Source organism: Aspergillus multicolor (genome assembly GCF_047715735.1).
Source record: "Aspergillus multicolor strain CBS 133.54 unplaced genomic scaffold BDW74scaffold_39, whole genome shotgun sequence".
Classification (NCBI taxonomy): domain Eukaryota; kingdom Fungi; phylum Ascomycota; class Eurotiomycetes; order Eurotiales; family Aspergillaceae; genus Aspergillus; species Aspergillus multicolor.
The window spans coordinates 254,879-278,884 of NW_027395990.1; the positions used below are offsets into that span (position 1 = coordinate 254,879).

The following is a 24,006-nucleotide window of genomic DNA, read 5'->3' on the forward strand; positions in this document are numbered from 1 at the left end:
AAGAGTAGCAAGATAGTGAGTGTGAGTAGCGAAAAATAGTGCAGGACTGGAGTGTTGGTCCATGGCTGGAAAGAAAAAGAGACTCAAGGAAGTAGCAGAAGCGCAATTGGTGGGTGTTATTCCAGAATCGAATTAACTTGTTGAGTGAAAGACTGACTACGTGCCCTGGCATGGTGAGAGCATTGCGTCCTCCTTCTAATTTCACTGCTACTATTCACTCAATTCCTGATTAGAATGGCCCCTTTTTTGGCCAATTCCTGGCACCCGGCCAACATGCATTGCTAATACGACTATGGTGAATAAAAAAATAAAGAAGACAAGAAAGGCCGTAAAACATCACCGAAATCGGGGTATCTCCTCAGACGGGCGAAGAAAGCAAACTCGTATCGTAGCGCTAGCATTCATAGCGATCCTGAAATGGCGCCGTAGGTTTTCTCTCTGCATCTTCATCATCAAAGTCCATCATGTCGTCGTCCTCTTGATCCGCAAAACTCCGCTTCTTCGAGAGCGTCATCACCGGAGCAGCCAAAAACCCGTTCGCGCCAGCCGATCTGTTCGCACTTTCAACATCCCGCTTCGCCTCCAAGAGCCCCTCGAACGCCAGCAGCATCGGCTTCAGAACGTCCTCGAAATCGATACAGAACCGCTGAGAGTGGATAAAGTTCATCGCCTGGCTGAGCGACATATTAAGCATCACCATGCAGTAAGCCACCACAACCAGCGCAGACAGCCCGTTTCCAGTTTCGCAGAACACAAGGACTTTTTTCGAGACCGGGACTGGCGCGCCATTTGCTGAGTCCACTGAGGGATGGATATGGTCGTTAATGCGCTTTATTGCCTGCGGAAGTCTGGCGATGAGGTCTTGCCCATCCGCGACGTCGAAAGAGTCCGCTTCAATCCCCACATCCGCAGCGGCTTTCTGGCCCGAGAAAAGTTGTGACTTTGCGAAGCGTTGGTCGCGCACACCCACGAGCAACGTGATTCCCTCGTCTCGTAGCCACTGCTTCTCCGATAGGAAGGACCAAGGTCCGAGGTAGAGGAATGGTAATATGCGCTGTGCAGTGCGGCGCATGTTATACGACCACTCGGCCTCTGCTTGCGGCAATGTGAAGATGCTGGGATCGATCTGCTGGAAAAACCCTGGACTGACGAATTCCCCTTCTTGGTATGGATGCGATTCTGGCCCAACAGGCTCTGGGGCGACTTGAGTAACGCCACTGTAATGGATGTCGGGGTAGTAAGAGGGTGCGACTTTCTTTGTGTATTGATGATTTCGAATGTACTTGGATTCATCATTCCCTGAGATGGTTGTCTGCAAGCCCGATGAGGTATTATCCATATTGCCGTTGAATACTTCCATGTTCCTGTCAGTTTGGCTCAGATGGTGTTGGGAGGAAAGACGGGCCTAGGACGGTTTATAAGACGGGGCCTGCGAAGGACTGAAATCCCGCCCTTACCCTTTTCGGAATGACTGCCTGAAAAAAGTGAATGCCTGACTGGTATTTCACCAACAATTCTTTCTCAGCTCTACTTATAAGTATAAAAAGGCTAGTGACTCAGAACTATGTCCTATTCATAGGATGACTGCGGAGATTATCAAAGAGAATTTAAGACTTAAGATCATACAGGTCTTTCTGCGGATGTCAAATCCGCAACGATAATCCCACTTGAAATTCCGAGGTATTATACGTCTACCACAAAACAAGAAGCCCAAAACTGTTCATGTCTGAAAGATCCATCGAGGATCCTTGTCACCTTGGAACTCGCCCTCCGCATCACCAATGTCACCCATCAGCGCTTGAAGACCTTCGCGTTCTCTAATCTCGGCCTTCTTGGCGTTCTCGCGGTTGAGAACCTGCCACAGAATGTATACCACGATGATATTCGCCACGAGATAGCCCAGTGAGAACCCGTGTCCGAGGTAGTATCGAGGGCTGGTTTCCGTTCGGTATAGCTGTGTTCCGATGACAGCTCCCAGGTTACCGATGGAAATTTGCATGGCGTTGGCAATGGCTCGCTTTGTCTGGCCAGAGACATTGTTGGCGGGCCAAGATAGGACGATTGCTACGGCAGGATATATACCTGCACAGCAGAAGAATGTTCCTGTGTATGAAACACCTGGTTTTCGACCAGTGAGGAGAATGATGTAACCAATGCAAGCAAATGCTGACGAGCCCATGATATATGGAGCTCGGCGCTTGGTGCGCTCGGACAGTATAGCCACCGTGATTGTCGTCACAAACCCCAGAGCATAAGGAGGCACAGTGAGAAGCTGGGCCTTGGCTGCGCTGTAGCCGAGCTCCTTGATAATGGTCGGCTTGTTTTAGTGTTAGTAACGCAAGTTGACAATTGGACAATCATGGAGGCTTACCAAGAACAAGGACAGCGTGTATAAAGGAAGGGACATTGAGTGGAAACCAAGCCCATATAGCCAGACTTTTGGGTCCTTAACAGCGTCCATAACCGCTCCCCATGAGAATTTCTCCTCGCGCGTAGCATCGCTATCGTTCTTTAGGCGGAAGATGATGAAGCTGCGTTCCTTCTCCGACAGGAATTCTGCGGTAGCTGGATAATTGTAGACCCAAAGGTAGGCAATAACAGACATCACTACCGTGAGCAATCCTTCCTGCGTCCAGTTAGTGTACTGTGATCTGTAGGATGTGCCATTTTGGTGCTTACTAGGATAAAGATCCATCGCCAACCGGCGTAACCTCCGACGCCATCCATATGTGCGATTCCCTGAGAGAGAATCAGTATTTCGCTCCGATTGGAGTAGAAATTGGTTACCAACCCATGCGAGGATTCCACCAAAAGCACCTGCGAGCGACGCAGCACTGAAGAATAATGCCACGCGGTAGTGCTGTTCGTTACGCTTGTACCACATGGATAGGTAGAAGACAACTCCGGGGAAGAGACCACTTTCGGCGATACCAAGCGCTGTGAACACAGAGATGTCAGCGACGCTCGTCAATCTAGAAAGCCTTGGGCATACCAGTTCGCGAGGTAAGGTATCCGGCATAGTTCTGCACTATACCAAGAAGTGTGGCCACGATGCCCCAGATAAGAGTGAGGGTCGGGAGCCATATCCGCGGAGTCGTCTTCTTCAAAATGATGTTGCAAGGAACCTCGAATACGACATAACCGATGAAGTATAGAGTCAATCCAGTAAGGTACATGTTTCCAGCTATGGAAAATGAGTTAGTCTCTGCTCCAGGTCCGATTGGCGTGGTGGTTCGTACTCATGTTAACATCATCCGCTAAACCTTCCAGACGAGCATTGCCAACTATAAACAGCCCAGGTTAGCACGAGTATGTCCTCTCCAGCAAGTCTCTCGAACCATACCATTACTCCGGTCGAGGAACGACAAGAGGTACAAGATCGTCAACGGAGGAAGGAGTTTGTAATCAAGTTTTCGAAGAAGCGATTTCTCGTTGATGTCGGCGAAGTCGTCTGCGAGATGACTCTCTGCCGGAGAGCTGGCGAACTTTTCCCGGTCAGGGCCCAAGTCGGAGCCCTTGGCTTCCTTCACGTCAGCCATTGTTCGCTAAGGCACGCCAGACCAAAGAATGATGTGCTTGGATGCTTGGGCAGCGTAGTTCCCGCGGGAGTAACGAGGAAGACCGGTTGAGATGGAAAGATATCGGCACTCGACCACGGTTCATGACGCAGTCGAGGCTGATAGGGCTTTTTAAAGCTGTCAACGGTGCGTCGTGCATGGCGCATCGCACATGGTGCAAAGCACATCATCATGGATACAGTTCACGCGATGATGGTGATGACGGCTGCGAATCGCAAAGGCCCAATCTCGTGGGGGTCTGGATCACAACAGGTCCTTAGCACGAGCCGATCTTTTAGACCCCCATAGCAGTAAGGACCCCGTTCAGCCTTGAAGCCAATAAATCGAAGCGATCTGATTCGAAACGACCCTCCAGCGTGGGTGTTGTTGATGAGCAATACAGTACCCGCGATGGCGCGATTAGATAGTACAGGAGCCCCGACCTTTTACCGGCCGAGAGACTAATTGGGCTTAGCGTATTTTCTATACTGCACAACCTCCTCCAGGCTTTCAAGTTTAACTGCCAAGTCATTTGCACAGACAATGCCATTCTCACGCAACTAATCAATCTTGCTTAACGATAGGAAGACCAACAGGTTGACTATGGATCAGCATCACGTCAAACATGAATAGAAGCGCATCACAACTCAAGCGCCAAACTTCTCCTTGTTGAGTTCCACCCATTCAGAAAAGCGCATCGCTGGCCGCTTGAGATACTTCTCGACATTCGACTTTATCTCTGGAGTCATCTCGCCAACTCCTGGTCCCTTGTTTTCACTGTCCCTAGCGAGTTGTCCCGTCAAGACCCTGGCGAATGGTTCAGGCATTCCGGACTTTTCAACCATGACTTGGATTTGTTCATCCGGGCCGACCTTGGTGAATTTCACCGGCTTGTTGATCACCCGTCCAATAACCTCGATGGCATCGGCGACGGACAGGTCTGTCTCTGGGCCAAACAAACACACTGGAGATTCGTGTACGCCTTCGTAAGCACCCGCGAGAATTGTCCCGCAGACTGCACCGATATCATCCGGCGAGATATAGTCAAATTTGTGCTCCGGGAAGGCCCATTTCACTTCACCATCCTCGATAATCTGCCTTGACCACCAGAGCGAGTTGTTTGCGAAAAACGTAGGCCGGACTGCAACGTATCCCTGCCGACCGAAAACGCTTTCCAGCGTGAGCTCGACTTGAGCATGCGCATATCCGATGAAGTTATTGGGTTGGGTTGCACGAGCATCGCCTCCCACGCTCATGCTGCTCAGCATGACGACGCTTTCAATTCCTGCCGATTTGAGCGCCTCCGCCGTGGAGAATAAATGATCAGTTGAGGCCCCGATGGCCGCGTAAACGAAGGCATGGGTAGCACCACTCTCGGATACCGCATCGCGGACAGTATCCGGTTGAGTGAGGTCGGCTTGGACTCTTTCATATCTGCCACTTTGTTCTTCGGTGGCGCTCAAGCCGGGGACCGGTTTCGAGGTATTGCGCAAAGCGAGAAAGACTTTGGCATCATGAGAGTGAGCGGTGCGAGCGGCGGCAGAGCCTACGGCTCCTGTTGCGCCGAATACGATGACCTTCCTGGGGCCCATGTTGGGGTTGGATGACTTGTGAACGGAATGGATGGAATTAGATGAGATGCTTTGTAAGTGATTGATCTGGAAAGTCCGAACAATCTCTGTCAGGCCCCGCTTTGCTTTATATCTTTGGACTCTGCTGTCGTGTAACGGAGGTCGGTTCTCTGGCTATCCGTCTGCCGAGCTCTAATGCTTGGCTTGCTGACGGTTTCGTAGCAGACGTTCCATGAGAATACGAGAGACGTTTGTCAGCATCCTGGGGAACGCAGCTGCCAGAAGTCTGTAGATGGGGGCAGAGTACAACGTGCTGTGCCTGAAACGCGTACGCTAGCCGCTCCTTCCTCTTAAGGTTCGAGCCTTGGGCTTCGGCGTTGATAATGGCGTTTGCCCGACGCGGCGGAGCAGCATGCCTCGAATCGATCCTCGAGAAACAAACATAAGCAAGGATTCGGTTCACAATTGAGTTCCATATAACTTGTCTCAAAGTTACGCACGGATCACAGGGTTTTGCAGGCTACTGGCATGCATGAAACAAGCTAAACTCTTTGTTCCCCCTTTGACGTCCACGGACATGTTGTTTCGTCAAGTTGTCAGTCTCTTTGAACCTTTTGGGTCACCCTGCCAGTGAGCGCTTGCTGGCACATTATTGAATGGGCACTGCCACTATCTTTTCATGCTAAAAGCGACACTCTGAGTCATAACTCCAAATCGTTATACTGCTTAGGTGGGGCAACCTTATCGGCCCGTGCTTGCGGCGGGGTCAGCCAACCAGAGCCTCGGGTTCTCTCTCCAGTTTTCCCCCGGCTTTAGATAGCATTAGATAGCAGTCAGTGCTCTGTAGGCTCCAGTCGAGGCTATAAAGGCCTGCTTCTCCAACTGCCAATGTAGCAGGGACATAAAGATACCAAGAATCCTCTACTTGGACTTGCATTATAACTAACTCTTAGACGAATTCACGAAAATGAGCCCCCAAGCAAAAAATTCAGGTACAAACAAACAATCTATACTCCATCAAGCTCTCAATGACTAACGATATATAGTCCCTGCGTCGACAAGCGCTGTCCTCCATCGTGACACCCGCTTTGCCCCTAAGAAGGCCGTCGGCGGCAAAGGCAGCTACCTCTTCCTCGAAGACGGTACCAAGTTCCTTGACTCGACAGGCGGCGCTGCTGTTTCCTGTTTGGGCCACGGGTACGAGAAAGTCGCCCAGGCTATTATGGAGCAGTTCAAGAAAGTTGAGTATTGCCACACTGCGTTCTTCGGGACAGATGCATCTGAAGAACTCGCGCGTTTGCTTGTCAACTCAACCGGCGGGAAGTTGTCCAAGTTGTTTGTCGTCAGCTCCGGTACGTCATTTTCCCTCCATGCCTCTTTCTTCCCGGCCCACCGCACCTAATTCGGTCTGTCTACTAACAACTACACTCCAGGCTCCGAGGCAGTCGAAGCGGCACTCAAGCTCGCCCGCCAGTACTTCCTCGAGCTCCCCACTCCCGAACCGCAACGAACACGCTTCATCGCCCGCAAGCCCTCATACCACGGCACAACATTAGGCGCCTTAGGAATTGGAGGCCATGTCCTCCGCCGCCAACCGTTCGAGCCTATACTATCCCAGAACACATCTCACGTCTCACCGTGCTACGCCTATCGGGGCAAGAAAGATGGCGAGTCGGACGCAGATTACGTCGCCCGGCTTGCAGACGAGCTCGACGCTGAATTCCAACGAGTTGGCCCGGATAATGTCTGCGCCTTTATCGCGGAGCCTGTTGTTGGAGCTGTACGTCTCTCCCCATCTTCTTAATTCCGCCGTTTCAAGCAGTGAGTATGATTGATGATGATACATTCCCAAAGGCCCTAGGTTGCGTCCCCGCCGTACCGGGCTACTTCCCCGCCATGAAAGCTATCTGCGAGAAACACGGCGCCCTTTTTATTCTCGACGAGGTCATGAGCGGCATGGGCCGCTGCGGTACGCTCCACGCCTGGGAACAAGAAGACGTCGTCCCTGACCTTCAAACCGTCGGGAAGGCACTGGGCGGTGGCTACGCGCCTGTCTCGGGCCTCTTAATCTCGGGTAAGGTTGTCCAGGTTATTGACAAGGGCACTGGGGCGTTCCGGCATGGTCAGACGTACCAGGGGCATCCGGTTTCCTGTGCGGCTGCGTTGGCAGTGCAGAGGATTATTGCTGAGGAGAATCTGCTGGAAAATGTGAGTGTTATGGGTAGATACTTGGAGGAGAGGCTGCGGGGTGCGCTTGGAGGGATGAAGTACGTTGGTGATATTCGGGGGAAGGGCTTGTTTTGGGGGGTAAGTTTCCTACCCATGCCCGTCTGCTCATATTTATAAGGTTACTGACTCGATCTTGCCCTCAGATCGAATTCGTCAAAGACAAAGCGACGAAAGAACCCTTTGACCCGAAGACTGCGCTAGCCTTCAAGATCCAGGAGACAGGCCTGAAGCCTGAGTTCGGCATCTCGCTGTATGGTAGCGCTGGTACTGTAGATGGGATTCGCGGCGACCATGTCATTATCTCTCCGGCTTATAATACTACGAAGGAGGAGATTGACATTATCGTCGACACAATTGTCAAGGTTCTTGATGAGGTCTTCGTGCAGGTTTAGGGCCAGGCTTCATATGGAGTTTAGGTACTGATTGGGGTTGGATACACTTCAAATATGCCTGACCATTTGATTCATCATAAATAAGTTTCAAAAGAAGACCGTATATTACAGGTACATAGCATAAGGTAGATGGCAGGTAACAGAGCTAAGCCTTTGCTTCAACCTCCAAACCGGGTTTCGACACTCCCTCATCCGCACCAGCAATCTCCTTTCCTGTCCCATTCCCATTCGTAACGGCCTTGGACGACACCTTTCCAACAGACCACATACTCGCGACCGTCTCAACAGCCCGTTCAATGACAACCCTAACGCGATCCCTCAGCACTGCATTCGCACACTCAACCTCCAGATCCTCCAGCCAGACCCGCGCAACATGCTTGTCAACCTTAATCTGAATACCTGGAACCGGAATGCCGAGGGCTTGGAGACGAGCGAGCTCCGCGAGCTCGTGGTTTGAGAAGGTATCCGGCTCGGTATCTTCCGACCCCGACTCGGGCTGCTCGGATTCGGACTTTGCGGGCGTTGAGTCCTCGTTTGTGTTTGTGGTTGGGAGGCGGGGACGCTCGATGGGAGCGATGTCCGAGCCAAACTGGGCTTCGAGCATCATGAGGAGGCGGGCGAAGCGCTCTTCTGCGTCTTGCGCGGCGTGCGGGTTGAGGAGGTTGAATGTGTCGAGGGTGTCAGTTTCGGGTTCGTCGTGGTGATGGTGGTGGTGGTGGTGGTGTTTGTTGTGCTTGGCGGATTCTAGAGTGATTGCGTTAGCAGGGTACAATAGGTATATATTTGGGCGCGGACGTACGCTTCACAGATGCTGGGCTACTTTCGACCGTAAGGAGGACGGCCATGACTGCGTCGGCGACACCGTCGTTCATCATGTTTCCTTCCCACTGGAGCTCGACCTCGCGGATTCGAGGGTGGTATTTGATTACCACGCAGCCCATGACCAGGTATGCCTGGGGCTTCTCCATGGGGATCTCTTCATTGGCCTCCTCTTTCATAGGCTGTTCTTCCTGCTCTTCCGTCTTGGTGTCTTGCTCGGTGCCGATTTCCTCAATGGCTCCGAAAGTACCCTCCAGCGCCCACTTGATCAGATCCATGCTCGCCGAGCTTAAGGTGATGTGCTGCTTGCAGGTGATTGTGGTAGTCTCCAGACCGGCGTATTCGCGGAGGTCATCCGGGGCCATGAGCGACAGGTCGAAGCCATTCTGGACGAGGACACCTGCCATGAGTGGCCCATCTCCGTCTTCGTTCTCAGAGGGTAGTGCTGTTTGCGCCAGTTTGCCGACGACCTTGGCAATCTTGTCCTTTCGGAAAGGAATCCGGACTTCGTCGCAGTTGGCTGGCGTGTAGACTTTGACCTTGACTGTCTTTTCTGCGTTCAGACTGAGGAGCTTTGACTTGAGGCGCATCATTTGGTGCTTTTCGCCGTGTACTAGGATCTATTGGACGTTAGTGCGAAGGCAGAGGCCTGGAAGACGGAAGGAGATACGTACCACGACAGGGGCGGATACTTCTTCAATGAAATTCCTGTTCTCGACGCCGTCAACGTGGGCCGCAAAGGATACTTCATCAACAGTGCATCGCCGGGGAATCATGATCTTCTGTTCCTCGTCATTGCCATTCATGCGTGTTCTACCCATGCCGGTGGCTGCCCGTGACATCACGGCATGGATTTGGTCTGGCTCGTTGAGCAGTTGTTTGGCCATCGTGCCCTCCACGCTGTAACCCGTCATGACAACGCCATTTCGCTCGTTTGGTGCCCATCGCTCCAAGAGCTCTCGACTTGTACCTGTTTGTAGCATACCCGGCGAGGCTAGCATGACACATCCTCCAACGTCGTCAAATCGTTCGAGACTGCGCAGACTGCGGACGAATTTAAAGTCCCAGGGACCGGCGCTGACACTTTTGTCGCCGCTGGCTTCCGCTTCTGCCATCCGTTGGCGGAAGAGACGTTTGATGTTATCGTTCATCGCTCCAATATATGTCTGGTATACGACCATGCACCTTCGCGCTGTGTTACCAATGTAATAGATAGGGATCTTTTGCAGCTCGGGGTGCGTCTCCCAGTATTCATCAAGAATAAGAAGCAGCTCCTGCGCACGACCGAGCGCAAAGACTGGCATAAGAACTCGGCCACCGCGATTGAGTACTCCCGTTATTGACTTCATTAGGGCAGCCTCACGCTCGAGTCTAGGTGGGTTGGAGGAGATTCCGAAGGTTGATTCGGTAATAAGGACATCGATTTTCACTCCTCGGGGCACTGTCGCAGGAATAAGATGACGATCTTCTTCGCGAGAGTAGTCGCCTGTGAACAGGATGTTCAAGCCCGCAATTGATACCAGGAACATGGCAGCTCCTAGCACGTGGCCCGCTGGGAAAGGAGTGATGCGGATGCTGTTTATAGTGTGAGTCGTGTTGAAATCGATGGTCTCGATCAACGGCAGCGTTGACAGGTGGTCATGCTCCGTATATAGAGTAGTCCGCTGGTCCGATGATGAGGCTGTGTTGTTGACGCGCACATTGTCCTGGATCAGCCATTTGTATATAGCTTTCGTGGCGTGCGTCATGAAAACACGACCCTTGAAGTTCGTTTTGCTGAGAACATATGGAAGCGCGGATGAGTGGTCGACGTGGAAGCTGTGACGCGACAAACGCCTATTAGTCTATCTGTTGAGAGAAAGGGCCGGTGGGTGCATCCCGCGCTAAAGGATGATACAGAATACAGAGAGTGGTGACCGAATACAAGATAGATTGAATTGTATTGCGTTTCTTGTATACATGGAAGAAGCAGGGGCCGGATTGCCAAAAGAGCTATTCCACCATTGATATCCAATGGCTTTGACGTGCCATCACCCGCGAGGCGTCGAGGGACCCCATGGCATCCAGACACACCCGCGATATGAATGAAAGAGAGCAACAAGGAGACTGGGTGTTCCACGTACTGGCTGATTAAGAGTATATCCACCGTGCTCAAGTCGAACTCGTCGAAGAAGGGAAGGGCCGAGAATCCTTCTTTCGCAGGGTGCATGCCGGCATCGAGCTGTTGGCCTCGAATTAGATGGTGCTAAACGGAATGCCAAACAGAATACACACCATAACAGTCTTTCCCTTGTATTGAATGATATGACACGACCGTCCAACCTCGTTACCACCACCTAAGCAATAAAACGCCAATTCATCTGACGGATCAACAGGCTCGTCGTCGACGGCGTTCATCGCCGCGGCTTTTCGCTTCGCCGCCATGTCATACGCGTGCCCAGCAACCAACGCACGACGATTTCGGCGATCTAGCGTATAAGACAACGAGAGGCAAGAAAAATAACTAGATAACAGGACAATGTCCAGATGAAGCTCGATGAAGGGTCTTAGTTTGCGCGCTGTTTGCGAGCCATAAATGCGCTGCAGAGCAAATGAATTTCCGCTTAGTCAAGAAGATCGGAATCAAACGAAGAGCACGACCAGTTAGAAATTCACTGGTCAAGTCTGCTGTTTGTCACCAAGTGACAAGGATAAGTGCATTCATCAGGCGGTTTCTTCAAAGGAGCTTCACTTACATAAGCCACGTGATCCGCTCGTCGCGGAAGCAAACCTCGTCGTCCCTGTCCGTGCCAGCATCCCGACCAACGCCAGATTTCCGCCGCGTCAGAGGTTATCTATTCGCTCAGCTGCTCGTGCCGACAGACTTTCGCGACTGGATTTCGGACCCGATGTCTTGAGATGGTTACAGGTGGCGGCGGCGGCGGTTATCAGCAGTCCGCTTCACGGTTTAACTTACGCGCAGAGCATTCAATCTGTCCGCGGAAGCTGGGCACACCTCGATCAAACATCATCGCGTAATAACGAAAAACCTGCTTACGGCTAGGGGCCGCAGCCAAAATGGCGCAAACACAGCAGTTCCAGCAGTCTTTCTCCCCTCCGGGTTCCTCTCCCTCTCCCGCTCCCTCCCCGATGAATGGCAGTGTTCCACCACCGGTCAAGCGACAACGCCTCTCCCCTCATCCTCAGTCCGTACAGTCGCCTTACGCCTCACCTAGCTTCGGAACCCTGCAATTACCCAACAACCAGGCATTTGCCGTGAACGGGGCGAATACGAACGGGATACCCCAATCGCCAGCTCCCCCACCACCCGGCGTCATGGGCCCTCCGTCGCGACCTGTCGATAAGCCTACGGATGCAGCAGATCTGACGGATGTTCTGGCTTCGTCTGGTATTGATGTGAGGGAAGAAGAGGCATTTCTCACCAGCAGCTATTCTGGCCCCGGCGTACAGGCGCAACAACAACCACGACCTCAGCAGCCGCTTCCTCAACAACAACCGCAACCCCCTCCTCTCAACACATCTTTCGCTTCTCAAACATCAACTACCGGAACGGTCTCTGCGCCCACAAGCTTCAGCGAGCCCTCACAATACAAACCTCCTGGCGCCCAAAATTCCTTCTACACCGAACCCTCGACCCAGCCTTCCGCCCCTTTCGTCGACCCCAACGAGCCGACTCGAGAAGATACCGAAGCAGCTAGACGTGCACAGTACCACTTACAAGAGCCCTTTCTCCTGACGAAGGTGCTGGAACAAAGGCTTCAGAGACGTGGTTTTGACCTTGGAGTTCGCATACCCGCGGAGGGCTTGTTTCACCCAGTACCCGGTCGCCCACAGCCTATTGAGGTCACCGGACCGGATGGCTCATCAGTTGTGCGTACTGGTCAGACCATTTTGAACCAGGAAGGCGCGCCTCTTGTTGATATCCTGAATCTTCTGTCAATATCTTGCGAGGAACGACTACGAACTGTGATTGATTATTCTTCATCGCTTGCGAGAAGCAGACGAGCTCATTCACACGGAATGGTCCCTGTTGAGTGGAAAGACCTAGCTTCGACGAGTGATAACGTGAGCAGCGGGGCGGATGGTCCTCAGACGCCATCTCTCAAAAGTAGAGTCCCGTGTGCACTCATGAAGATTGAAGGTTACTGACAGTGACATAGGGCCGCACTCAGATATGCAACCAGAAGCTCAAATACTTGCAGAGAAATATCGGTCCTTGGTGGATAAGGATGCGTCCTATGAGGAAAAGAGAGCAGCAAAACGCGCAAAGCGCACCGCGAGTGCGATATTAGGAGAAAGCGGAACCCCCAGACCTGATCCAATGGATGTACCCGGTTCTGGTGCTTCAACTCCAATCGGCGAGAGGGCTCCCACCATCGGTAAAGGTGGGCTCACTAAGAAGGAAGCTAGAAAGTTACAGGATGCAAAGGCAAACGAAGCGCAGCAGCACCAACAATCTGTTGAAACAGCACGCATGGCCACTCAGACTATGATGTCAGGAGGCATGTTTGGCAAAAAGAAGAAATACTCGTGGCTAAAAAGTGGACCAACTGCTGGGAGTGGCTTCTCCACGCCATCGCGCATCAACCCGTCTACGCCAAGCGTCAATACAGAAAAGGCACCACGTCCTGGAGAACCTGCAACGGTTCCCACCAAACGGCTGGGTACTTGGCGGGAAGATAAGGAGAAGGGAGCTGGCATACAGGTTCGAGATATCCTATTCATGTTGGAGTCCGATGGGAGAGCGGCCAGGCATATACAAAAGGGATACTCAAAAGACATGAAGGAAGACAAGGCAGACTGATACCATCTACTCCGTCTTCTAGACTCATAGTGCTTTTGAACAGTCTTGCCTTAGTTTCTTTCGTTCCGCATGAGCACTGCGCAGGACCGTGGTTTTTTTGGCGTTGCGGTACATCATTCAGGGGTTACAGTCTACGTGTCTAATCCTATTTCTCGCGTGCATCTTGCACCATCCAGCTCTATTTCCTGGATCATTGCATCACGGCTTTTTTCCCCTACTCTTTTCTCCTTCTATTGTGGTTTAATTACTCGCACGAAATTTGGCACGGCTCTCAGTTCGGCTGCCCTGCAAAAACCTTGGACGTTGGTGGCTATATTAACAATGTAAATGACGGAAATCTTGGCTCGTGCACACTTTCTGCGTAGATGAAGGCTATACATGACGCTTCCCCATAGCGTTGGAGTCTGTCCCTCGGAAGTTCTCGAGACTCCAGCAACCGTAAGTAATGTAAGTAAATTGCGACCTTTCCGGATAAGGTTAGGGCTCTGACGTAAACTCCGGGACGCGAAGGACACCATCCCAGCAGTCGCGCAGTGGCTTTTCCAAACTCGAGGCGGAAAATCGCCTCTAAGCCCTGGCGTTTTTAGCCTTGTGTCCGACCTCGCAGCGATGATCAACGCGACCAAATGAACAGCGGAGCACCGGATGAAGAGAACCCATGTCTTTGCCACGAATTGACGCGCTGAGAACAGAATGAACGCGGAAGATGATGTCAGAAGGCGAGGCCCCAAAGGCGGAGGGGTTCCCACTTCGCACCGCGTGTCAATCCAATTCTAATCAGGCCAATCATTTCAGTCCTCGCTCCGACTCACCAGATCGTTTTAGGGTCCATCTTTGCAGCGCGAGGACGGATTCGAGAATGCATAACATGCGGACTTCGGCGAGCGGAATGCACCTCGGACGCAAGTGCTGGGATCGCCTTCGAGTGTCGATGCGCCAACCATTGGCAGATGGGACTTTTCAACCGTTCGGGCATGGGCCGTGTCGCTGACGAGTCGGAGTAACGAATTATTCATGACTCCGGTACTGCCTCACGGCTGAGGGTGGAATTGACTAAGCGAGTACCAGGAGGTCTCGTACATCGCTTCATACTTCCAAGGCGTCTCTCTTCCTGTCTTGCATTAGCCGATCCCGATTGGCTTGCTGAGGCTTTGAAGCGTCTGGAATACCGCCCGGAGTAGTCTACGCCAGCCTGGACGAAAAGGTAGTTGTGATTCCGAGTCGTTGCGACGGTAATCAGAAAACACTACCCTATCTTTGGGACTATTTTCTGATAGTCCCCGCGAAAGCATAGTTGAGTGGCCATGGTTTGACATTAATAATGTTATTTTCTGGCGATCGCAAACCGAAACCACGAGGGGAAAGGGGAAATGTTCGGAAATGAGGGAGGATATCATACATTCTTCGAGTCTGAGACCTCTTGGACGGCGTATCCATCAGGGCTCACTGTAATAATTATTCTCGGAACTCCTAGGTACCTTCAAGCGGACGTGCGCCGAAGCCATAACCGAGCCAACCCAGCATTACTCTGCTGTTCTAGTATAGCGATCCCGTCGCCTCGTCAACTCTAGCAGTAGTATCCAAGGCTGAACAATGAACAATTCTTTCACCCACCACGCAGGTCAATTTTGATTTAGAAATCTGGCGTCTGTTTCTTTATTGCCTAATACACTCGATTATATCAGAAAAGAAATAATAACCGGTCAGGAATTGTCATGTAGACCTCATTTACCGGACGGACCACAACGCTTTCTTGCCCCGACCGACCGCCTCGCATCACACTCCCCACGCCTCTCTGACTTTCTCCTTGCTCGTCACGTCTCTTCCCGTTCAACTTTGCCTGCTGCCTTCTCGCAGTTTGTCTGCTTCACTGGTCTCAGCATCCAACTTCTCTCACCCAGCGATTCTGGGATTCCCGCGAGAATCCCCGGCTTTCCGGCCTGGCGTATCGAGGGCTCCGTGTTCATTGAGGGCGACAGCGGACCACCAGTGACGCTGGACGACCTCCTCTCTTCCTTTCTCTCTTCCACTGGTACCCTTCCTCCTCTCTACCCCCATCCGCCGCTCGTACGACCGGACGGTTTCTCTGAACCATCATGTCTACACCTTCAACTGCTACCGCCACACATCCTACGCATCATCAGCAACATTACGGATTTCCTCATCATCAAACATACCTACCGAATCCTTCGTATCCGACCACGACCACTCCGCACATAAACCCTGCCGTTTATCCTTACGCCGTCCCTTCAGCGACAGCTGCACTTCCTTATACTCAGTCTCCTCACTCGGTCGCCGCAGCTTCTACGCCTACGACCACCGCAGCCATGCCGCAGCCCCAGAAACCCGCTAGCACGGGGGTTTCAACTCAAAACGGGAGGCGGAAAAAACCGGACTGGGGCGAGTTCTACAAGAATGGGATACCGAAAGAGGTTATTGTCATTGATGATACACCTCCACCTGACCAGACTGCCGCCGCGTCGCGCACCTACCCGGCGGCATCCACCGCTCAGGCTCCGAATGGCAATATTTCACAGCCGGCGGGTAAGAAACGACGCACCGGTATCGAGACGGCGTACGATCTGGGCTACTATGATCGTCCCTCTTTCTCCATAAACCCCCAGCAGTACGGAGATGAGTCGTCTGCTGGCTCCCTGTCAACAGACCGCACAGCATCGTTGCACACCACTGCTCCTACGTCCCTCTCACAGGGCAGCTCTGGTGCGAGCAACGGTGCTTATTATGAAGACGCCAATGTCGGCCAGAAGCGAAAGCGGGTAGCGACGCGAAAGTCCGTTCGAGATCAGCAGAAGAAATTAGAGCAGGAAACGGCAACCGATGCCTTTTTGAGCTACATACCCCCTCCCAAGCCGCCTATCAAGGCAAAGGATGTGCCTGTGCCTGTTGTTCGTTCTGTAAGTATTCAGTTGCACTTACCGGCTATCATCTGCTAATTCTCTTTTCAGTTTTCAAACAGGGGTGAGAAGTTCGACGATGATGATGGACATTACATTGTCAATCCCAATACTCCTATCACCGACCGATGTGAGCATTTTCAATATTCGACCAAAAATTGTGCTGCTAACTTCTCGAAGACTCAATAGTCAAACTTTTAGGGCAAGGTACATTTGGAAAGGTCGTTGAAGCATATGACAAACAACGCAAAACTCGCTGTGCCATCAAGATTATACGTTCCATTCAAAAGTACCGTGACGCATCGCGAATCGAACTCCGTGTGCTCTCAACTTTGGCGTCTAATGATAAGAGCAACCGAAACAAGTGCATCCACCTCAGAGACTGCTTTGATTACCGGAACCACATATGTATCGTCACCGATCTGCTGGGTCAAAGTGTCTTTGATTTCCTCAAGGGCAACGGGTTCGTTCCGTTCCCCAGCAGCCAGATTCAGAATTTCGCTCGGCAACTCTTTACCAGTGTGGCTTGTAAGTGCTTCGATACGTTCTTCGAGCTCTAGCTAATTTGAGTGCAGTCCTTCACGACCTTAACCTTATACATACAGATCTAAAGCCTGAAAACATTCTCCTTGTCAAGAACGCCTACCAAACCTTTACTTACAACCGCTCTATCCCTTCATCCTCTACCGCAATATCCCGGAATGCGCGTCAAAGGCGCGTTCTACTGGATAGCGAAATTCGCCTGATCGACTTTGGGTCTGCCACCTTTGATGACGAATACCACTCCTCTGTCGTTTCTACACGGCATTACAGAGCGCCCGAGATTATTCTCAACCTTGGCTGGAGCTTCCCGTGTGATATCTGGAGTATTGGCTGCATCCTCGTGGAGTTCTTTACTGGCGATGCTCTTTTCCAGACCCATGACAACCTTGAACACCTCGCTATGATGGAAGCTGTCATTGGTGAGCGGATAGACGCGAAACTTGTACGTCAAGTGATGCAAGGAAGCCGGAATGGCAACCAGAATCAGGCGGCCAAGTAAGTTTCTTGCCTTCAAGAATACGGGCACGGCTGACTTTCTAGGTACTTCGTTCGAAACCGTCTTGATTATCCCAACGAAGAGACGACCCGGGCCTCGAAGAAGTACGTTCAGGCTATGAGGCGACTGACAGTATGTCATCTTCCTATCCAAAACTTAATACGCGGTTTGCTGATTGTTTCAGTCGTTCATGCCAACGAATAGCAATTTCTACCGATTGTTCCTGGACTTGCTGCAACGCATCTTCGTTTACGACCCCAAGCAGCGTATAACCGCCAAGGATGCCCTCAAGCACGCGTGGTTTAAAGAACCTATCACAGATGACGGGACGGAAGCTCTGCGGATTGGGCAACAATTGCAGCGCAACGGTCAGCCGCGCTGAGTATCCCAGCCGGGGCTTGTTTTGAGCCTAGGCTGAAGAGCGCAATTCGACTTCAAAAGGCGTTTGTTTCGGAGTTTGATATTCTTCTTATCTTGCATTGGATATATCGCTGGTACGCACGGATACCAGCGCCTTATTGTGTATGGGTACAGTTCGAGTTACGATGGCATTTTTTTTTGGATAATATGTATGGGTCGCCGCCAGCCGCCTGAGCATATCGGCTACTGGTTGCTCTGGAGTTTGGCCGCTAAAGCAAGACATCAAGGCCCGGGATGGTTACTTTTACGGGGATGGACATGGTCATTATTCTATCGATTACATCGCACGGGGTTGGCCTGGATTTACGGGATATGGGCATGTGTTAACTTCTTTCGTGATATCTATCTCGCGTCACCTACAGATGTGGACATGGTCCACCCTCGCGGGACATTTCACCTTTACGGCGTCGATATGGTACAGGTTCTCTCTTTATTCTGCATAGCCTTTATGGTAGATGCTTTTCTTGACGGTTGACTGACTGGTTTTTTTGACTGTCGTAGACAGTTTCTATGTGTATATATATATACCCTTTATCTATACCCTCTATACAACTCCTTGCCACATCTGCTCTCAAATCAAATCTCAGCTCACCAGATCAGATTTAGAAATACAAAACTCAACAAGTTCCAACCCCCTGTCATCCGCATCTTGATTTTGTCCAACAACCCGTAACCCACACTTCTCCATTACCCTGATACTGGCGCCATTCGTCTTCGCAACGATAGCATATACTCCATCCTTGTCTTCAATATCTCCTTCTCCCCCGTCGACCACGCCCGAAGCACTTGTAGCACCCGACATCGCAATCGATGTATCAAACGAGCCAAGATACTCAAACCACCACCCCAAAATCCCCTTCACAGCCTCACTCGCATACCCCTTCCCCCAAACCCCAGGTACAAACATATACCCGAGCTCGTACTGCATCTTCCCTGAAACCGGCGACTCAGACTCCTTGATCCCGACGACGGCGATGATCCGGTCCTCTTTCTCTGCTTGCCCCTCAACATCTTGAGAATTGAGGTATGAGAGTTCCCGGACTGAGAAGACAAGGCCTTTCTTCTTGCTCTTGCTCCTGGTTATGGCTATGGTCGACCCACTGCCTTCTGGATGTGAACTCGAACTCGAATTCGCATCGTCTAGACCGATAGACCGCTTAACCCAGTCCTCCGTCTGCTTTAGGTCCGCATCGGGGCCCTTCTGTACACTCCACTTCATGACCTCAGGCTCGGTGCGGAGTTCATGGAGGGCGACGGTGTCGGAGAGGCGGAGAGGTTTAAATGAGAGGCGGGTTGTTTGGAAGCCCAGCGTCGGGTTTGAAACTGAGACGGGAGTATCTTGGGCGTTAGGTTTTGTTTGAGGTGCCATTGTTTTGGTGGATTTGGATGCCGTTGTTAGTGATTCGGGCTGGGCTGACTCCGGTGCCGGATTTCTAGATAAGTGAAATAGGTGGTGAGTGTGATTGTTTGAATCGTGGAAGGAAGGAGAAGCAGATTAGGATAAAAAGGTTCCTGGAGTGCCCTGGAAGGTCATATAGCTTTATATGAGCAATTGTGGTACCTAGCTAGTCAGATTTGTGAAGGGTGAGTCATTCTAAGACACGATGGGCCAGATGCTCGTTGATTATAGTTCAGGGGATTTTAGCTCTATGATAGCTAGCACAGCCGATTCAGCCAATGAAGTACAAGAGCTTCGCTGCGATGGTCTTGGTTTCTTATTTTGTTTCATTCTGTCAGCCATAGTAGATACAGGTCTGCTATCCTATCCTCCGTGGCCAACTATTGCTATCAATCAATAGGAAATAGAGAAACAAAGTATGTTGCATGTGCATCAACATGATGCCGCAAAGAAAAGCGTATGGGTATGGGTATGATATGGGTATGATGTCTAACATGGTGCACATTGAACAAAGGAGACCCGGCAGGGTAGTGAAAGGTAGTCCTTTTCCTAGGGCGGAAAATGCTCATTACAAATGCATATGAGAAGTTTGTGGGAGGATGTCGACGCGGGTCGAGGCATATCTCTATCGTAAGGTACATGTGTATTATCGAAATCGATACGATTTGTGGGCAAGTGGTGAAGTCGGTGCATTGCCGACACCGCTGCCTGAGATGCGGACTCGATTCTTCCGAGACGGCGTTTGCGCGCAGAAGACGCAGACGTAGACGGAGGGGAGGTTAGACCGTTCCAAGCCGACGCATTTGGTATGTAACCAGTGACTGCACGATTCGCTGCATAACCGTCAGTACTCAGAAAACCTTGCTGCCTTCATTTCCAAAAGAGCCATGCTGACCATGTACGACGGTTTTCGACCTCGTCCACATGCTGCTGCAGGAAAGAAGAAACGTACCATTGAATCATGAGATGGCCACCATTATCCATCGAGTTGCAGACGCACCTGGTGCCATTGCTTGGATTGCTATATCGGTCGGTGGAGGGAGTTGCAAGGCCGGGGTCCGTCACGGTGGTGGGAGAGGTATTTTCTCGAGAATCCAAGTCTAGCTCCGTGCCGAAGCGGGGAGGCGACGACTGGAGATGTGCCAATGACTGCAGTGAGCGATTCGATCGGGAGCCGAAGCTTGCAACGGTCTGGGATCTCGGTATCCGTCCTTTATTTTGCAGAACTTTGCGAAGGGCATGCTGGGCGTCACCAGTATCCTCTTCTATATCAGCAAAACTACCAGAAACGGAAGCGGCGCTACTATATGATAAGTCGGATGGAAACATTGAGGTCTGCCTCTTGGGAGTCCTCTTCCAGTCGTCTAGCGTAGCCTTCAAGGCTGGCCTTCTGGTCGGGCCTCGAGGAGCAGTAGCCCAGGGAGAGGCCCGGCCTGAGTGAGAAGAAGTGAGTGAGCCCATTGAAGGCGGTCGTGAGCCTGACTCACTGCGAGCGATCGTCGATCTCCCGGCTTCTGAGAACGCATAAGAAGGGTTGCGGCTGCTAGGCAGAGGATACTCTGGAAATTCTGCCGAGTCGTACTCGCTCTCCGTGGCGGAGCCGTCCATATCCATGCTGTTAAGAGGGTCCGTCAGGCCAGTTGATGCCTCGAGAACAGGCTGCATCTCCGTTTTCGCTCTGCCATCTTTGCCGATCTTCAACACTACTGACTGGGATTGTTTTGGAAAGCCACTGGCCAGCGAATTAGACCTAGCTAGCGGGGCGCGGAGTGGTTTAATCGGCGACGACCGCCCTTTTGAGGGGCTCTTGCGGATGCCACTGGCAGAAGACATTGTCCCACCAGATCCCGGACGAGATGCATTCACTGCACTGACGGTAAGGCTGCGAGTCAACGTAGGCCTATTTTGTCGAGGCGTGTAGTCGTCGTCCTCTTCTTCAGAAAGGTGGGGGTTGACTCCCTGAGCCCGTCGGAGCTCTTCCCGCTTGAATTCCTCTGTCTGGTGGTGATACGGCTGCCGGTGTTGCCTCGAGAACAACCGCTTATCCGGGGTGGGCTGAGGCCCTCCAAACCGTCGTGCAGGGGAACTTAGGAACAAGGCCGGGTCTTCTGCTTTTGGTAATGGGAGTCGAGGAGACGTGGAAAAGGGGGCGGGAAACAAGGCAGCGTCGGTGGGAGCACCGGAAGATTGGCCATAGATGGTATTTCTAAAGTCAGAAAGTTCCATGTTCCTGTCGATATGAGGTAACTGCGGGATCTGGGAGTCTTGCGGAGGATTTGCCGTATTAGCGTGAAGTGCAATTGCAGTTGCTGGATCGAACAAGCCGCCTGCGTTCTCAGACAGCGTCAGATCTGTTGTGTGCTGGTCAAGCCCATGATCCCAGAACAGTCTCTGTTGTGGAAAGAAGGGTGATGTTGACGGGTTGATCGAACCCAATTGGAACGGGTCCGGGGACGATTGAAGATCTCCGAACAACCGGGGAGAGGCACCCATGACTCGGCTGGGAGTCTCCAGATGTTCCGCCGTTGCACTCGTGGCCGGTGGCCGACGCCCTGCACTATTCAAATCTCCAAACTCCGTCACCTTTGTCCTCGAAGCGCTACTTGGCGGCGGCGTCTGCATGGAGGCAGCCGATTTGATTGACTCGACGGTCCTGGAGCCATCTTCACAGTGTCCATAAGGTTTCGATGGGCGACGCTTCCTAGCAGTCTCCACTTGGGAGCTCAATGGTTTTGCATTGTGTGATTCCGGAGACCCCAGAACTTGAGCCGACTTTTGTTCGGGTAACCGGGGGCTGTTCAACCCAAACCGCTGTGGAGTGCGAAGGAACTCAGGGCTCGAAGCGTATGGATCGGAGGTGTCCCATGTGACTCGTGGATCGAAAAAGCTGGATTCGAGTTTTGGTGTTTGAAAGGCAGCGTCACTGAAGAAGCTCGTGGGAGGAGTCCTCGTCGGGGTCTGGGGTTCACCGTTGGGATAGCTGAAGCTAAAAAGGATCGATGGCTCCGTTAGCAACATGCTACACATTCTAATAGCAGTAAAATATCCGTGTAGCAGGGACTGGCAACGGACAAAAAAAAGGTGTAGAGACAGGGGAGAAGTAGAGTGTCGGGTAATACACCGAGGACTAGAACCCGATAAGTGTATGAAGGCAGCATACCTGTGGATAGGCTGATCCCAACTCATGTCAGCAACGGTGTACTCCTAGCAACCATTCAAGTCAAGCTGCCAGGCAACCCTTCTGATCGGTGAACGCTCAGGTATCTCGGGGCCGTCAGGAATGTTCGAGGGGCGGATCGGTAGGAGGGAGACTGCCGACGAATAATGTATGCCTCCACAGGGTCATTGACGTTCAACGAGGGGCGTCGAGGAGACCGGAGCCCTGGGAGTGGGTGGAGGAGAGAGAATGGTTCGATAGGGGAAGAGGTCAAGTTCAGAACATAGTCCTATAATCGTCGGTTGGGGTGGCAGGAGGGTCGGGGAGGTAGAGAGGGGGGTGGTCGAGGGATCGGTCGAGGCTGGCGGAGGAAGGACGCCTGGCAAAGGGAGGAGGGAGGAATGCGTTTAGTGCCGCCTGGCCGAGAGCGTCTGAGGAGCAGAATAATGAATTGGAGATGTAGAAGTGAAGATGAAGCTGCAGAAAGGAGAATTTTATGTTTTCGTTTTGCTCTGTTTGTAAAATTTGGTAATAATTTGACGGTTTTTCTTTATATCCGCAGATCCACAGTCAGGACTCAGGACTTAGGCAAGCCTGGATACCGGACAGATAACGAGGTCGAGAAACGAGATTATAATCTATCTAGAGTCCTAGACCAGGGTCAGCCCCGTGGCCTCGTACTAAGAGTGCCTGGTGGAGAAGCAGGTGCCTAATCTACTGCGACGATGCTACGACTATCTAGGAACGTAGTATCGAGCCATCGGTCCTGGAAATGCCGCTGGAGTATATCGTCGAGTCTCGCTTTGTCTGGATGGCTGAACCAGCGGAGCTGACCTGGTATAACCCCGTCAACAGGGTAAAGGAGAAAGTAATAAAAGCGACACATATAGCCCTTGGATGTTTGAGTGCCAATAATTGGCTCGCAGAACAAGGAACAGCGGTGGTCTTCCGTGGATCGTCTGCTCCATCACCAAGTGACCACTGCGAGCTGCCGGTGCTGACGCCGTCGCCGGGCCATCCTCATGCCTGCAACCGTCTACGGAGTAGTCTAGGACGAAGCTATGAAAGGGGTCTCCGCTTCCGGCATCACTCTGCCGAGACAGAGTCTCTGAATATGAGGGCCATGAGAGACATTAGCCATGGTCAAGACATGTCAACTTGTCAAGGGATCAAGATCCCATCCCTTCGGCCGATCCAGACTGCATTTGTCGAGCTCGATCACGATCCCAATCAGACTACGGAAATTTAGTGCCTGGATTCTGGAGCTGAAAAGATCCAGCCTCAGCCTCCGGCTTGGGGTAATTTTACCTAGCACGCTTATGACGACATTGGCCCATCGGGATCTCTGGTCATGAGTCGTGACAGATGGACTCTGTCGGACCTCGGGGGCGCTTAATTATACCTTCTAGAAGAGGAGCATTGATTTAGATTCTGATCTATATCGAATCGTCTGCTTGAAATGCTCCTCGTTTCAAGTGCCGCCTGTGACTTGGCAACCCATGGCAAACCATGGCATACGAGCTCCGCTCACCCTTCATTCATCAATGATCATACACACCCTGTTAGCTCGATCTCAATTTGTAGATATGCCCAAACAAAATAACTCGGTCGCTCTGTGCCTGCCTATAGACTACCTATAGACTAGCCAGTGGTGAATGTAATGGGCAACGCCGTTGAGATGCGGGGGTTTAAGAAAAAAAAAAA

At 51.8% G+C, this 24,006-nt stretch overlaps 11 protein-coding genes across 11 annotated transcripts; 4 read left to right on the forward strand and 7 right to left on the reverse strand.

Annotated features, from left to right (window-relative positions):
• Window positions 1–95: 95 nt before the first annotated feature.
• BDW74DRAFT_162187 (uncharacterized protein) lies at window positions 96–1,365 on the reverse strand. Its single transcript, XM_073725907.1, has one exon. The coding sequence runs from the start codon at window positions 1,358–1,360 to the stop codon at window positions 395–397; it is 966 nt and encodes a 321-aa protein (XP_073579095.1). The 5' UTR covers window positions 1,361–1,365; the 3' UTR covers window positions 96–394.
• Window positions 1,366–1,690: 325 nt separating this feature from the next.
• Window positions 1,691–3,871, reverse strand: BDW74DRAFT_96924 (allantoate permease family MFS transporter). The gene is made up of 7 exons (XM_073734197.1): window positions 3,344–3,871; window positions 3,240–3,284; window positions 2,993–3,184; window positions 2,792–2,937; window positions 2,680–2,739; window positions 2,372–2,626; window positions 1,691–2,317 (listed from the first exon to the last, which is right to left on the reverse strand). Exons 1-7 carry the CDS (start codon window positions 3,537–3,539, stop codon window positions 1,721–1,723), a joined length of 1,491 nt encoding a protein of 496 aa, XP_073579096.1. The 5' UTR covers window positions 3,540–3,871; the 3' UTR covers window positions 1,691–1,720.
• On the reverse strand, window positions 3,872–5,834 carry BDW74DRAFT_96923 (NmrA-like family protein). Its single transcript, XM_073734196.1, has one exon. It carries the CDS (start codon window positions 5,147–5,149, stop codon window positions 4,205–4,207), a length of 945 nt encoding a protein of 314 aa, XP_073579097.1. The 5' UTR covers window positions 5,150–5,834; the 3' UTR covers window positions 3,872–4,204.
• A 261-nt stretch (window positions 5,835–6,095) lies between these two features.
• On the forward strand, window positions 6,096–7,749 carry BDW74DRAFT_188352 (aminotransferase, class III; the record flags this gene model as incomplete). The annotated part of the gene is made up of 5 exons (XM_073731701.1): window positions 6,096–6,120; window positions 6,175–6,480; window positions 6,562–6,908; window positions 6,983–7,435; window positions 7,501–7,749. The coding sequence occupies 5 exons, from the start codon at window positions 6,096–6,098 to the stop codon at window positions 7,747–7,749; spliced, it is 1,380 nt and encodes a 459-aa protein (XP_073579098.1).
• Window positions 7,750–7,790: 41 nt separating this feature from the next.
• ysh1 (cleavage polyadenylation factor subunit YSH1) lies at window positions 7,791–11,244 on the reverse strand. Its single transcript, XM_073725908.1, has 5 exons — window positions 10,843–11,244; window positions 10,692–10,789; window positions 9,243–10,386; window positions 8,549–9,188; window positions 7,791–8,493 (listed from the first exon to the last, which is right to left on the reverse strand). Exons 1-5 carry the CDS (start codon window positions 10,990–10,992, stop codon window positions 7,895–7,897), a joined length of 2,631 nt encoding a protein of 876 aa, XP_073579099.1. The 5' UTR covers window positions 10,993–11,244; the 3' UTR covers window positions 7,791–7,894.
• Window positions 11,245–11,385: 141 nt separating this feature from the next.
• On the forward strand, window positions 11,386–13,487 carry BDW74DRAFT_96961 (uncharacterized protein). The gene is made up of 2 exons (XM_073734198.1): window positions 11,386–12,676; window positions 12,729–13,487. Exons 1-2 carry the CDS (start codon window positions 11,626–11,628, stop codon window positions 13,370–13,372), a joined length of 1,695 nt encoding a protein of 564 aa, XP_073579100.1. The 5' UTR covers window positions 11,386–11,625; the 3' UTR covers window positions 13,373–13,487.
• On the reverse strand, window positions 13,477–13,984 carry BDW74DRAFT_96997 (uncharacterized protein). The gene has a single exon (XM_073734202.1). The coding sequence runs from the start codon at window positions 13,888–13,890 to the stop codon at window positions 13,603–13,605; it is 288 nt and encodes a 95-aa protein (XP_073579101.1). The 5' UTR covers window positions 13,891–13,984; the 3' UTR covers window positions 13,477–13,602.
• Window positions 13,985–15,058: 1,074 nt separating this feature from the next.
• Window positions 15,059–17,803, forward strand: BDW74DRAFT_96971 (putative protein kinase (Lkh1)). The gene is made up of 6 exons (XM_073734201.1): window positions 15,059–16,287; window positions 16,339–16,417; window positions 16,468–16,815; window positions 16,863–17,325; window positions 17,371–17,458; window positions 17,511–17,803. Exons 1-6 carry the CDS (start codon window positions 15,469–15,471, stop codon window positions 17,706–17,708), a joined length of 1,995 nt encoding a protein of 664 aa, XP_073579102.1. The 5' UTR covers window positions 15,059–15,468; the 3' UTR covers window positions 17,709–17,803.
• BDW74DRAFT_96964 (uncharacterized protein) lies at window positions 17,640–18,275 on the forward strand. Its single transcript, XM_073734199.1, has one exon. The coding sequence runs from the start codon at window positions 17,898–17,900 to the stop codon at window positions 18,219–18,221; it is 324 nt and encodes a 107-aa protein (XP_073579103.1). The 5' UTR covers window positions 17,640–17,897; the 3' UTR covers window positions 18,222–18,275.
• Window positions 18,276–19,400, reverse strand: BDW74DRAFT_96965 (GNAT family N-acetyltransferase). The gene has a single exon (XM_073734200.1). The coding sequence runs from the start codon at window positions 19,113–19,115 to the stop codon at window positions 18,330–18,332; it is 786 nt and encodes a 261-aa protein (XP_073579104.1). The 5' UTR covers window positions 19,116–19,400; the 3' UTR covers window positions 18,276–18,329.
• On the reverse strand, window positions 19,350–22,650 carry BDW74DRAFT_162199 (PHD finger domain protein). Its single transcript, XM_073725909.1, has 3 exons — window positions 22,306–22,650; window positions 20,098–22,131; window positions 19,350–19,978 (listed from the first exon to the last, which is right to left on the reverse strand). Exons 1-3 carry the CDS (start codon window positions 22,329–22,331, stop codon window positions 19,792–19,794), a joined length of 2,247 nt encoding a protein of 748 aa, XP_073579105.1. The 5' UTR covers window positions 22,332–22,650; the 3' UTR covers window positions 19,350–19,791.
• Window positions 22,651–24,006: the final 1,356 nt, after the last annotated feature.

Coding starts and splice junctions, on each gene's coding strand:
- BDW74DRAFT_162187 (XM_073725907.1), bottom strand. CDS start 1,360: ATGGAAGTATTCAACGGCAATATGGATAATACCTCATCGGGCTTGCAG.
- BDW74DRAFT_96924 (XM_073734197.1), bottom strand. CDS start 3,539: ATGGCTGACGTGAAGGAAGCCAAGGGCTCCGACTTGGGCCCTGACCGG. Junction 2,938..2,992: donor ATACCTTACCTCGCGAACTG/GTATGCCCAAGG, acceptor CTGTGTTCACAG/CGCTTGGTATCGCCGAAAGT. Junction 2,740..2,791: donor TTGGTGGAATCCTCGCATGG/GTTGGTAACCAA, acceptor ATTCTCTCTCAG/GGAATCGCACATATGGATGG.
- BDW74DRAFT_96923 (XM_073734196.1), bottom strand. CDS start 5,149: ATGGGCCCCAGGAAGGTCATCGTATTCGGCGCAACAGGAGCCGTAGGC.
- ysh1 (XM_073725908.1), bottom strand. CDS start 10,992: ATGGCGGCGAAGCGAAAAGCCGCGGCGATGAACGCCGTCGACGACGAG. Junction 10,387..10,691: donor GATATACTCTTAATCAGCCA/GTACGTGGAACA, acceptor GTCGCGTCACAG/CTTCCACGTCGACCACTCAT. Junction 8,494..8,548: donor TAGCCCAGCATCTGTGAAGC/GTACGTCCGCGC, acceptor CAATCACTCTAG/AATCCGCCAAGCACAACAAA.
- BDW74DRAFT_96961 (XM_073734198.1), top strand. CDS start 11,626: ATGGCGCAAACACAGCAGTTCCAGCAGTCTTTCTCCCCTCCGGGTTCC. Junction 12,677..12,728: donor TCAGACGCCATCTCTCAAAA/GTAGAGTCCCGT, acceptor ACAGTGACATAG/GGCCGCACTCAGATATGCAA.
- BDW74DRAFT_96997 (XM_073734202.1), bottom strand. CDS start 13,890: ATGGTGTCCTTCGCGTCCCGGAGTTTACGTCAGAGCCCTAACCTTATC.
- BDW74DRAFT_96971 (XM_073734201.1), top strand. CDS start 15,469: ATGTCTACACCTTCAACTGCTACCGCCACACATCCTACGCATCATCAG. Junction 16,418..16,467: donor TACTCCTATCACCGACCGAT/GTGAGCATTTTC, acceptor AACTTCTCGAAG/ACTCAATAGTCAAACTTTTA. Junction 17,459..17,510: donor AGGCTATGAGGCGACTGACA/GTATGTCATCTT, acceptor TGATTGTTTCAG/TCGTTCATGCCAACGAATAG.
- BDW74DRAFT_96964 (XM_073734199.1), top strand. CDS start 17,898: ATGGGTCGCCGCCAGCCGCCTGAGCATATCGGCTACTGGTTGCTCTGG.
- BDW74DRAFT_96965 (XM_073734200.1), bottom strand. CDS start 19,115: ATGGCACCTCAAACAAAACCTAACGCCCAAGATACTCCCGTCTCAGTT.
- BDW74DRAFT_162199 (XM_073725909.1), bottom strand. CDS start 22,331: ATGAGTTGGGATCAGCCTATCCACAG. Junction 22,132..22,305: donor TGGGATCAGCCTATCCACAG/GTATGCTGCCTT, acceptor GATCCTTTTTAG/CTTCAGCTATCCCAACGGTG. Junction 19,979..20,097: donor GGCCATCTCATGATTCAATG/GTACGTTTCTTC, acceptor ACGGTTATGCAG/CGAATCGTGCAGTCACTGGT.